A 13,845-nucleotide genomic window follows, 5' to 3' on the forward strand; every position below is an offset into this window, starting at 1 on the left:
CAAAACTGCCCTTTAACACTTACTGATTTTTCAAACACATTCCCACATTCTATATTTCAGCAGCTGTGAGGGGGCAATCAGGCCAAATCTATCCTCACAAGCAAAGCTTTGTATTTTAATGCAGCTTTCTCTGCATGGTGGCATTATAGCATTGGCTTTAGGAGGCAGTGGAGAAGAGAAGGGAGGCCTGGAAGAAATTACAGCAGCCACAACAAAGTAGATACTTCAGTGTAGCCTCTCCTCCCATATTTACTGCTATTTTAAGAGTCTCTTGGATTCAGGTGGTGTAGCAAGCCACAGCAGACAGTGTGACATCTTTTACATGCCTTGTAATCAGTTTGCCAGCTGCTGCCGGTAACACAGGCAGGAGGCTTTTGCCAATCCAGTGGAAGTCGAGAACACTCTGAATGTAGGGAAAGATGGTGTTTACATGCACTTTTGTCTCTCCTCTTTCTCATTAGTTTCCCTCAACAGAAGCACCCAGAGGAACTCATGAACAAGGAAAGGGTCATTTGGTGACTCAAACTAATGGTTTAACAAGGTTCATTAAAACTCAGACATGACAAAGAGATTCTGACTACCCAATAGCATGAGTCCTTGTCCCTGCTGCTCCCTCTGAGGCCTATATTTTGTGGCTAAAAGAATGTTCTGGCCCTGCTTGTGACAGACAGTTATGCAGAAGTCTTCTTTTGCTGTACTATATTGGGAAAGAGCAGACCTTTGGCAGAAAAGAAGAGCGGAAAGAAGAGCAGAAGGAAGGGCAGGTCCTTTGCAAAAAGACAGCCTTTCTTTTACCTCAGAGCATTTACTAAGGAAAAAAGCTAATGTGCTGAACTAGTCCCTCACCTACATGCCAGCCCCATTCCAAACGCCATGCAGCCATGGCCAGGGAAACAAGACATCCAAAAATCAAGCAGAATTGAGGTGAAGGCTAAGTGGAGAAACATCCAAGAAAAGAAAGAAAAACAAGGAATGTTGGGCAGAAGGAACTGTCTACTGGTTGTTTCTCCTCCCAGCCCTGCCTCTGTAGAGGCATTTGAAGGCTGTATGCCACCATCCCTCCCAACATGGATGCTAATACAACATGGATGGGACGGGGAGTTAGATCATTTTTGATACAAGCAGCAATGACACAGTCAAAACAGTTCATCCAGACTACATTTCTTGCCCACAACTGGACTCATGGGAAAATGGGTGTCAGAAGCGGGCCACATTTTTCTGGTGGGTCTGCAGATGGTGAATTGGTCAGAGAACTGAGCAGGCAAACAGGTCCACTGGGAACTAGTCACAGCCCTGCTGCTGACTTATTGCATTACTCCTTTCACAATCTTTGCTCAAATTTTCTGTTGCTTCTTTTGGGGAGAAGAAAAATAAAAATCTTCCCTGTTTCCACTGAAATCACTCATACCAGAGCTGTGCTTAGTTCTGTGCCTGAACTCATCAGTGATTTCAATACCTATCCATCCTGAGTGCTGCATACCTGGAATGGGTAATGTCTGCAAAATGCCTGGCATTCCTGGGATACCATGGGTTATTATGAGTACAGTGCAAAGTCAGATCATTAAGTCAAGAGTGCTAGAGAAGGTACTTACCAGGAGGAATGTTCTCACTGTTGGGATCTTGTTCAATTCCATCAGCAGTCTGAGTGCTTTCTCGTGGTTGCTACAGTACTCCTCGTACACAAAGAATTTGTCTTTCTGCAAGGAAAAGCAAAGTAACTTATTGACTCAGACAAAACTGGAGTGACTATTTTGTCACAGTCTGATACCAAATTCTTTACAAAGGGGTGTGCACTCAGAGTGGCATTAGGGTTGCAGTATACATGAAGTGCATGACACACTAATGTGAATAACGTAAAGAAGTGTTCCACTAATTCCTGACTTACTCTATTGCAAGTTAACATCAGCTTTCTGAGCACAGAGACTTCCAGCACTTTTCCTCTTAATGCATCATTGAAATAATATATTCTTTGCTGAAAGAATGGATTTTGCTATTTCAGGGACACTTGCACGTGTGTCAGAATATTCCAGCAGAGTAGCCAGAAGCAGACTAAAGCCAGGAGCAAGGGGGCTGACATTTCTGAGCTGTACTGACCACTCCTGCAGGAGGAAGGAACAGAGGTGGCTGGGAAGAACCAAGGCCTGGAAGAAGCTCAGAGATCTGGAGGGGAACTGTAACACAAAGCAACCAGCTGGAAATCCCCTGCCTTTCAGGGCTGAGGGGGAACCCCAGTGAGTTGGCTGGTTCACTTTGTATTCTGAAACAGCAGACTTCACTATTTCAATGCAACACTGAACAGTGGGTCAGCTGTCCATAACAGTTTCCCTAAATGGAAGAATTTCATCAAATACACACAAAATTACCAACATATTACAGAAATTAAAGGAAGGGAAAGGCAGCTTCACAATTAGATAGAGGTACTTACACTGGAACATGTCACACCCACCAGCACATGCAGTGGAATGAAATCCCCCGTTAAGAAACAAGGGTCAGCTGGCAGCACCAAGTTCTGCTTTACTGATCTCCAAAACCAAAGACAGTGCAACTTCTAACTAAAATGATCAGAGATGCTGAACCCATTGCAAACATCAGATATCTGGAAACACTGAAAAGATTCACAAAAGCAGCAATAACAACTATTTCCATGCCCGGGCAGATCAGGCAAGGAGCAAGTTGATCCTTTCAAGGCTGTTGGGAAGGGCTGAACTTCCAGCAGCTATGTTATGAGATTCCAGTATTGCACTCACTGGTATAAAAGTGGGGTTGAGAGACTGTATTAGGCTTTTGTCAGGTTAAATGATTCAGAAGCCAAAAAGACTCATCATTTTTTGGGTGCTTCTCACAATAGTAGTTTCTTTCCTGGTTCAGGTCAGCTTATATGCCACAATGCAGTGCCACGCAGAGGTACTCTGACAAGCTACTTTGCATATCAAAAGTAATTTAGATGCATTAGTGTGGCACTCTGCCAGAGGTTATATGCAAGGCCTTCCAGAGCTGGCATCTCAGGGCACCATGCCATGTAGACAACACTCTCCAGAGTTTGTTGTGGCATTCACACCATTCATTTTCTGTTCAGGATCCTGGCCTGAAAACATTATATCTGAACCTTTTCATCTCCCCAGAACTAGGAAGTTAACTTTGAGTTTTGATGGGACTCCTAGCACTCTTCAGAAATGTAGAGCTTCCTGTGTTAGCTGAAGATATCTGCAGCATCTAGCTACTTTCAAGACAGCTCATAGTGATCCAGACAAAAAATTACTGCCAACTGAAGGAGTTAAGTAACATGAATCCATGGGCATACAGCTGCACTCACTGGGCATTCCCTTCATTATTGTCACATAGAAAAGAAATTGTGTTAATATTAGTTTAGGAGAATTTGACATTCTGGTCAGATGCTCAATGACTAGATGTACATGCTCAGAGACTGTAAAATGCTTCTGGGTTTGGTTTATCACTAATCTGATTAAATTTTTTCCCCCTCCTTGTACTTCCAAAAGAAGAGTTGAAAATAAATAGATGGATATCCAAACACGGCAATGGTCCAAAGCAAATAAAACAGCCACCAAGAGTATGGTGCAAAGAGCTGGAATGCACATGTTTGAGACTTTTATCCTTCATCTACAGCTGTTCATATTAGTACTGGAGTTTAATACTGGGAACCTGAAAAGAAACAAAGGCTTCTGACCACCAGATGCAGGAAAAGGCAGGGCTGGGTGCACAGCACAATAGGAAAGAGACAATTGAGAGGCATGGGATTGTTTGCAACCATAAAAACTGGAGAGTTACAGAATAAGAAGACATCTCCTCCTCTCACCTCTCTTCAACTCCCTGTATGCACACAAGCAGCATGCTTGAAACTAAAAATAGTAACCATTAACACAACAGCATCCGTTACATCAATGCACACAAAATGTCATTCCTCAGGTTTCTGACTGCAGCTTTGAGTGCCTGGAGTTTTGGGAGGCTATATTTAGATCATGACAAAATCCCTTTGCTAAAGCTCAAGTCAGTACAATAATTATACACACACCAGAGTGCTTTCATCAAGTCTTTTCCAGCTGTCCCTCATGCATGAGACCCACAAATATGAGAACTATGCTTTAAATTACTCAGTGTCTGAAGTGTTTAATTTCCTCTCTGGGTGACATTCAGTCCTGGACTCTCCCATCCCCTGGTGAGGAAATTATCAGTTACATAATTACAGATGTTAGCCCAGGAATTCTGAACCTGCAGTTACTCTATATTAAAGTGCAATTATGGTCAGAGATGTGACCACATAAAAATAGCACCTTCTTACTCAGCAAATCTGCTGGATAGACAGCTAGACCTTCTGATTTTGGTGACAGAAATAAGTCTATACTGTTCTTAGTTTGGTTAAAATAAACCTTTAACCAATAGTTTATTCTCCAAATATGTTATTTTGGGTCCATTACAGCTGCCCACAAATTAGTGCAAATTTGAAAATAGTTTTGACTAGAGAAAGCAAATAAGACATTTGGAAAATTGTAACAATTTTATTTGAACATATTTTTAACAAGGCATGGCATTTTCTTGTTTCAAAGCAGGCTGAAACCAATTTTGTCAACATGAAAAACCTAAACAAAACAGAAGATGTAATTCTCAACAAAACAAGATCCCTGATGACTTAGACAGTAAAACTGATCACTCATCAGTGATGAGTGAGTCCTAAAAATGAGAAGAAAACTTGTTTCCCTTGAACAAGTTTCTAGCTATTACATCACCAAACCTCTAGCAATATGGCAATATCAGAAATGAAGCATCTGTCAATTCTCTGCCCTTCTGCTCTGCAGGCAGCCATAGATTTTCATGATCTGCGCAAGAGGCTACGCTGATGAGGTGTGATTTTTCCAGGTTTGGTGTATATGGTCTCTTTGATGTTAAAGACTTGTTCTACATGCCATTTTGTTTAAGGCTGCAGATCCGATTTTGAATGCATGTTTAAGTATGTTCTTTACTGTCTGTTATGGTCATACTGAACTACAATTCAAGAACAAATTCTAGCACCTTGCCTTGGACAATGAAGTTCTCATGATCATCTGATCAAACGGAGTACACTAGGGTAAACAATGTCTGTCTGAAGTAAAACAATTTTTCACACCTGAATATAAGAGCAAGTGCATTTCATCATCTGTTAAAATACTTCAAAAAGTCAACATGCAATGATTGCTCTTTTGGAAACCTTGCAAAATCTGCTTGCTTGCTTCAGTTGTTACTCAAGATCTGAATCCTCCTGAGCTGCAGATCCAGGGGAGAATGCCCTAGCATTATTATAAATGCATCAACTCCTATCCTAGAGGCTCATAACAACTAAAAGCGGTGCCTTGTTTCTGAAGATTGGTGAACTGTTGTTAAGTGATGCTCTTCTAGGCCAAGGTGAACCAGGAAAAGAGTAAGGCCTACATAGGTCAGAGGAAATTTAGGATACATAGATCTCATGAACAGAACCCAAACACTGCAGTCTGGTGGAACTCCAGATGGGGAATCTGGGGATCTCTATCAAGGATATATGATTCAAGGAAACTTAGAGAAAACATGCACCACTAAGAAATGCAGTGCCTGGAAAAATCAGTGCTTCAAGAATTCTCAAGCTGTTCACCAAAATTATGAGTATTTTTAACATTGAGTTTCTGAAGAAAAGCACCTGTGCTAACATCTGGCTGCTGACAAGGACTGGGTTCATAATCAGGACTAAGAATGACCTCGCCAGGTGATCATGATAGCAGATAATACTGATACATTCAAGATTCACAGGCCTTATGTCAATTCCCCCCTGCAAACTCCCCTGAGGATACACCGTGGCTTGATGATAATGAAAAAGCAGCACTGAGGGTGTTCTTCCTAGCACTTATTCCAAGCGCATTGCAAAACCAAGAGAACCTTACCCAAAATGAAAGACTGAAGAAATACGTTTCCTATGTTTTCCCTAGGTAAACTGGCTAACAATGTGCACTCTGAAAAAAGCTCTTCAGCCATGTTGCAGGAGTGCACCACTGGAAGAGAACAGCTCACTTTTTCTCTGGGAAACCTCAAGTGTGCTGCAAGGGCTTCTTGTGGTGCCAAAATACTGTACACCATTTTAAAAAAAACCTGCTTTCAGCACCATGGAAACACCTTTAGGAGTACTGTTTCTGAGGCACAGGGGTTTTTATGAATGCCTCTGCTTCATCAGAACAGCCCCGATTAGGGAAATGGAGCTTTGGAAGCCTGAGCAGAAAGGAACCAAAGACTCACTCTGAACCACAGTTACCACTGGCATCTCCCTGTCACTTGATGGATACTCACTATGGAAGCCTTTACTGTGACAGCGCAAATCACAAATTCCTCGCTCCCAAATACCCATAGTGAAGCTTGTCTTCTAAAACCTAGGCACAATCTGCACGCAGGGACAGATTATTTCCTCCTCTCTTGATAGTCTTCTGTTGACTCTTGCTTACTCAGACTTGAGGTACCACAATGCTCCTAATGGTATTCCTACATTTCCTTAAGGTAATTATGGATGAGACTAGCTTTTTCTATATATTCTGAATCGAATATATGTTTTACTTCCTTCTGCATAAGCTGCTTTTTCCCTGGGGGATCATGAAACAGTTGATGTACACATTATTTGCAATGCATTCCACAGACAGCAGCGTAAGCTGATCTCTGTCAAACTTCCTCTACCAGAAGACAACTTCTCACCAGCACTCATCCCTTTGCATTACAGTTTCATTATTCCTGTATTGTTGTATACTTGATAAATAACGAACATTACATAATTATTAAATTTAACAGTAATAAAGTTACAAAATTATATGTTCATATACTAGAAAACACTACCAATGACTACATATACCAGGCTTGAATTTGGTCAAATAACAGGATGTTAACATTTCTGGTTATTCAGTGCCACTCTGAAACACAGTAGACGTAGACAATTTGACAGCATCACTCAAAAGCCCTCTAATTTTGATACCCTTGCTAATGAATACTAATATATTAGTAGAGCACATCTTGTTAGTAGACAATGATTCTAGTGGGTATTCAAGGCTTTAACTAAGTTCATCAGTATGTTTTTCAGCAGCTGACAGGCAGTCCTCACATCTGATACAATTTTGGGGCATGGTCTCAATATAACATTTAGCAACACTATTTTAATAATTGTCACAGCATAAATAAAAATTTAAAAGGGGGGTAATTGGTAAAACTCTGAGTAATGAATGGCTGTATAATTGCTGTGCACTCAAACCTGATGAACTGTGAAAGCATGAATTTTGATTATGAAAGCATAATAGAACATTTTTTGATAGGAAGTGAGCCTGTGGCTTAAGGCAGTTAATAAGAATTTGAAGAAATGGCTATTATGGACATGCTTTCTAATATCCAAACATCTCAGGAGGGCTTCTCCAACTGAAAAAAATGTGCAACTTCAAATTATTATACGTGTAAATTAGGTAACTTTGCATTTAAATTAGTCCAGCTTGTAACTAGGTGTATAGAATAACTGATCTTGCATATACAGTATGCTTTATATACATATTAGTCGAGGATGGCACACATACATGACTGAAAATCAGGCCAAGTTCAAAACAAAACAAAAATCTAGCACGAGAAGAATTTCACAGTGCAAGAAACAAATTACAATGAGAGAAGCAATGGTAGGATCATAAGCTGCAATTGTGCAATCCTTAGTACGCATCTGTGCTTTCCTGGATCACCCAGCAATACCAATCTGAATGGATCAGACTGGCACATGTGATCATATTATGGATGTAGTAGGAGAACAAATAATACAGCTATCAGGCATAAAGTCAGATGACACAAAAGCAACTCGTCAAAATGTTCTAAACAACTTGGAACTGGCAGAGTGAATTTGTATCATGACTACCTTGCGTTTTGTATCTCTAGCATTCTTGAGCTAGCATTATGAGTCCAAAAGCCAAGTTTTATTTACTTTTGAGCTACAGAATGCAGGTACTTGTTTATTTCACGGTAAAAGGCTGCGTGTTGTAACTTGTGCTGCTTTTCAGCAAGATAAGCCATCTCCCACTACCTTTCATTTACTGAAGGATAAACATATGCAGACACTAACTACTGTAAATGATGTATTGTCCTTTGTTTTAAACTTTTATCTTTGATCTTTGTGGGTAAGAATTTTTTTAAATTTTACAATACACACACAAATTATTAATTTACTTGAAATTGTGCTGCTTTTTTGAAACATTTGGAACCAAAGCAGACAAATTCTCAGCAATAAAATGTGATCAGCTGGGTGAGAAAAAAAGGAAAAAATATTCAATGGGAAAAGGAAGAGTTTCTAAAAATACCTTGTTGTTTAAGCTGAGTTTGATGTGGTTTCCATTGTTTTAACCTCATTCACAAGTTTTTTCCCACCCTACCTACAACTTTCATACAAGACACACATTGTCATAGTATTGCCACAAGCCTTAGAGATTAGGGCTACCTAATGGCATGGGAGCTTATGACAGGAAGCTGCATTTTCAGATAGCGTTAAGTCATTGTACTTACAAATTTTAAGAAAACATTTCCTAGTTCATGCTGAGACTGAGGTTCTGGTTGTAAACAAAATTCCAGGGCAGCCAGGAACTCCTTGTGAACACCAAGAATATCTTCAATGTTAGAAAATAAAATCTGAAATATAAAGAGAAAAACATTGCTAGCTGTTAATATATCTGAGGGTGTTTTGTTAAAATATAAAATATTGTGGCTCTGGACTTACCCTGATAGGATCTAAAACACAGACAGAATGAATTACACCGTATTTGCCCCCTTCCTGGCCCCCTGTGGAAATCTTTATTGCTACTAAAGTACCTGCTGTAAATGAAGGTTATCTTTCCAGATACCTGAGCACGATGAATGTGAGCAACCTCTTTCAAGTCCAAAGATTTCCTATTAGACCAAGCAGGTGAATGGAATCACAAGGACCAAACTCAATTTGCAGGAGATAGAAGGAGGAAGTTTGCCTTTCGTTCCCATGCATTAGAAATCACTTTCTGGAAGAAAGGGACTTGAAGCTATCACACGCAAAGATGTACCTGTAAATAAGAGATCAAATCCCTGACACATGGGATCTAGCATTTCACTGACAGGAGAACAGAATAGTGTAAAATGCTTGCAAACAACAAGAGCAGCATATTAGAGTTCCCCTTCACCAAGCTCAGTGGTTCTAAAAGGCGTATGTAATGGGATAGAGGTCCCTAGTTTAGATGTGTACTAAAAGCTAATTGTGCAACCTCACAGATAAATGATCCCTAGTGATTTGTATATACATGCGCTAAGGGGAATAAACTGCCAGGGCAATAGCTGCTATAAACACATAAGCTTTATAAGTCTTAATCATTTTCATACAAAATATTAGAAGAAAGTGTGAATACACATATAGGAGATGGAATGCGACCTACACAGGGGTAGAAGTCCTGATCCCTGGTGACACAGCCATCAGTATTGACAGCCACTGAAGGAAAGCCTGAATGGACAGAGTAAATCCTGAAGTCTGCAGTGACATACATATTGCAGACAACATTTTCTATCACTTTGCTTTAACCATGCAACTTGCAAAGAGAAGATCTGCAGTGCAGTCAAACCAGCTTTCACATTGGAAGCAGCCTCCCAGGTCTTGCACAGTGAGTGGGAGACACTCCTCTGAACCCCAAAGCATGCAGCCTGACAGAGCCAGCCTTCATCTTCCTGGCGTTTGGTGTGAGAAGTGATTGAGCCCAACATCTTCCAACACTTCCCAAAGCACCTTATCGTAACACTAAGCTTTTCAACTTCATGCAGTGGAATTTATTCACCAGATGAGACACTGATTCAGCCTGGCGGCTGGTGATGTGGCAGTAATTCAGAAAAACAATAATCTGTAAATTAAGTCTAATCATTAAAGACAGGAATGAAACGTGAATTCCTGGTTTAAAACCAGTTTCTCTCTGGTTTTGCAGGGGTAGACAAGATCAGGAATTCAAGGAGCCTTCCCCTCTGCATGTACCGAGATTCAACTTTATACCTTCCGTTATTGAAGGATGGGCAGAGTATTTCTCTCAAACAACTCCTGCAAGCTGGCTGCAAGTGCAGAGCAGAGCCTATTGCATCTTCCTTGTCTTTGCTCCCTTCTCACTTCAGCAATATTGAGATATGGTAGTATGCACCATCATTAATGCATACTTGTGCCTCATAGCTCCTTTCTAGCTCTGAATAAACTAAAAGATTCCAACACACTGAATTTGCGCTGATGGGCTCTGAACCAAAATAAAGGACAGGGAGCTAGGACCATTTGATTTCTTCCAGAAAACTTCCCATGCTAATTCCAGCAGAGCCTACAATGGTTCTGTCACATGGCTGAAACTGATGTGATGACACAGTAGCCTCTGTCTTTGCCAGAAGCTGTGCCAAAAGGGGATTAACAAGGAAGAGGAAAACATCTGTCAGGGATGATTTTATCCTTCAGGAGCAGTCTTCGGGGGGTATTTTTTCATCCAAGGAATATCTGTGTAATCTAATGAATTCCGTCGTGGTCAGTAGAGCTCTGCTTGCAGCAGAATTCGCAGATAAGAAGAGTCACTTGAAAATCAAGGCAGCAGAGAGACCTTAACTGCATGTGCTTCTGTATCTAATACACAGTTACCACTTATAAACCTCATGTGAGGATCTATGTCTGGCAGCTTCCATACGCCCTCAAGTTGTACTGCCTTCAATCTACTGTATCAGTAAAATGACATCAGTGCCCTGCTGTGAATGTAGCATAATACTAACATATCAATAGTTATTCCCACATGAGGCAGCAAATAAACTAAAAACATTTTTTTATAATGTTGCTGCAGCTGTTAGTCACTGGAGTACTTGTAAAATCTGCGCCTGGCACAGGACTCAATGTAGCCTTTCTGGAAGGGGATACAGTGGCCAAAGATTACTGAAATCTCCAGTGCTTAGCACCAGCTGTAGGAGAAACCTGTAAAAATAATACTGGGAGCAGTAACCCAAATTATCCTAAAAAGCTCTTTCTCCTTTTGCTCAGAGGTGAGTGTCTGCCAGAATACCCTGTACTTTCCTCTAGATATTTCTGCTGCATGAAGAGAGGAAAAGACAGGCTTCTCCTTACATAAGCTGCCAAACCATTTATAGAGTCTCTGCTACCATCTTTGCTGCTGCCAGCTACCTAAGAGCTCTCAGATGATTCAAGATACATAACAATAGCAGGCAGAGTTATCAGAAGTCCCAACACTGCCTTGCTTGTCCTGCCTCTACCAGCAAAGAGGGGAAAAAGGAGAGGGAAAGGAAGAACAAATATCTTTCCACTGCAGGAAAGACAATGACATTATTTGGGGTAGGAGGAAAGGGAGGGGGAGCAGGGGGAGATAATATTGACTGTGATAAGGAAAACTGTGCCTTTGTGATTCTACTTTCTACTTCACCAGCAATAGGTGTAGGCCTTTTATTACTGAAGAGAAGCTCTGTTATTGAAAGCTGGGTTTTGTAATAATAAGAATAAATGAGGTGTCACAGTGGCCTCAGAAAGACCCCCCAGGCGCTTCAAAATGACATAAAAATGAAGTGGTACTTCCCCAGAGGAATGTGATGAAACTTCAAATACAAATACATTTAAATCAGCAGAGAAAATACAGATTCTTCTGCACAGGCTATGTGGGCACTGCATCTGATTACAGAATCATAGAACAGTTTGGGATGGAAAGGACCTTAAAGATACCAAGTTCCAACTCCCCTGCCACAGGCAGGGACACCTTCCATTAGCCCAGGTTGCTCAAAGCCCCATCCAACCTGGCCTTGAACACTTCCAGGGAGGGGGCGCCCACACCTTCTCTGGGCAACCTGTTCCAGTGTCTCACCACCCTCACAGTAAAGAATTTTTTCCTAATATCTAATGTAAATTTACACTCTTTCAGTTTAAAACTGTTACCCCTCATCCTATCACTACACTCACTCCCTGATAAAGAGTCCCTCCCCATCTTTCCTGTGGACCCCCTTTAGGTACCGGAAGGCTGCTATAAGGTCTCCCTGGAGCCTTCTCTTCTCCAGGCTGAACAACCCCAACTCTCTCATAGGAGAGGTGCTCCAGCCCTCTGATCATCTTGGTGTGCCTCCTCTGGACTCACTCCAACAGGTTCTTCTTATGTTGGGGGTCCCAGAGTTGAACACAGTACAGCAGGTGGGGTCTCACGAGAGCCGAGTAGAGGGGGACAATTACCTTCTTCAACCTGCTGGTTATGTTTCTTTTGATATAGCCCAGGATGCAGCTGGCTTTCGGGGCTGCTAGTGCACATTGCTGGCTCATATTCCATTTTTCATCCACTAATAACCCCAAGTTCTTCTCCTCAGGGCTGCTCTCAATCCACTCATCACCCAGCCTGTATTTGTGCTTGGGATTGCCCCAACCCATGTGCAGGACCTTGCACTTGGCCTTGTTGAACTTCATGAGGTTCACACGGGCCCACCTCTCAAGCCTGTCAAGGTCCCTCTGGATGGCATCCCTTCCCTCCAGCATGCCGACCAACCCACACAGCTTGGTTTTGTCAGCAAACTTGCTGAGGGTGCACTCAATCCCACTGTCCATGTCACTGGCAAAGATGTTAAACAGTGGCAGTCTCCATACCAACCTCTGAGGAACACCACTCGTCACTGGTCTCCACTTGGACATCAAGCCATTGACCGCAACTCTTTCAGTGCGACCATCCAGCCAGTTCCATATCCACTGAGTGGTCCATCCATCAAATCCATGTCTCTCCAATTTAGAGACAAGGATGTTGTGCAGGACAGTGTCAAATGCTTTGCACAAGTCCAGGTAGATGATGTCCATTGCTCTTCCCTTATCCACCAATGTTGTAACCCCGTTGTAGAAGGCCACCAAATTTGTCAGGCACTATTTGCCCTTAGTGAAGCCATGTTGGCTATCACCAATCACCTCCTTAGTTTCCACATGCCCTAGCACAGTTTCCAGGAGAATCCACTCCATGATCTTGCCAGGCACAGAGGTGAGACTGACTGGCCTGTAGTTCCCTGGGTCTTCCTTTTTTCCCTGTTTAAAAGTCTCTGCCTTTGCCTTCTGCGACTTGGGCAGTATAGCTGGAGCACTTGCTGGTGAAGACTGAGACAAAAACATTGTTGAGTACCTCAGCTTTCTCCATATCCCAGGTAACCAAGTCTCCTGTTTCCTTCAAGAGGGCCCACATTTTCCCTAGTCTTCCTTTTATCACCGACATACCTACAGAAGCTTTTCTTGTTGCCCCTGACATCCCTGGCCAGATTTAATTCTATTAGGGTTTTAGCTTTCCTAACCTGATCCCTGGCTCCTTGGACAATTTCTCCTTATTCCTCCCAGGCTACCTTACTTCCACCCTCTGTAGGCTTCCTTTCTGTGTTTGAGTTTGACCAGGAACTCCTTGTTCATCCATACAGGCCTCCTGGCATTTTTGCCTGACTTCTTCTTTGTTGGGATGCATTGCTCCTGAGCTTGGAGGAGGTGATCCTTGAATATTAACCAGCTTTCTTGGACTTCCTCTTCCCTCCAGGGCTGTATCCCTTGGCACTCTACCAAGCAGACCCCTGAAGAGGCCAAAGTCTGCTCTCCTGAAGTCCAGAGTAGCGAGCTTGCTGTGCACCCTCCTCGCTGCTTAAGGATCTTGAACTCCACCATTTCATGGTCACTGCAGCCAAGACTGTCCTTGAGCTTCACATTCCCCACCAGCCCCTCCTTGTTGGCGAGATCAAGGTCCAGCATAGCACCTCTCCTCATTAGCTACTCCATCACTTGGAGAAGGAAGTTGTCATCAACACATTCCAGGAACGTCCTGCATTGCTTATGCCCTGCTGTGCTGT

At 42.2% G+C, this 13,845-nt stretch overlaps 1 protein-coding gene across 2 annotated transcripts in view; it reads right to left on the bottom strand.

Annotated features, from left to right (window-relative positions):
• The window catches only part of PREX1 (phosphatidylinositol-3,4,5-trisphosphate dependent Rac exchange factor 1), a 179,341-nt gene that overhangs the window by 93,617 nt on the left and 71,879 nt on the right, over positions 1-13,845 (bottom strand). For both annotated transcript variants that reach the window (XM_049816575.1, XM_049816574.1), the window contains exons 3-4: positions 8,527-8,649; positions 1,593-1,697 (exon numbers count right to left, since the gene is read on the bottom strand). In XM_049816575.1, coding sequence (XP_049672532.1) covers positions 1,593-1,697; positions 8,527-8,649 — 228 coding nt within the window. The remainder of the gene's footprint in view (positions 1-1,592; positions 1,698-8,526; positions 8,650-13,845) is intronic.

The sequence above is a fragment of the Accipiter gentilis genome, chromosome 14 (genome assembly GCF_929443795.1).
Source record: "Accipiter gentilis chromosome 14, bAccGen1.1, whole genome shotgun sequence".
Taxonomy (NCBI): Eukaryota; Metazoa; Chordata; class Aves; order Accipitriformes; family Accipitridae; genus Astur; species Astur gentilis.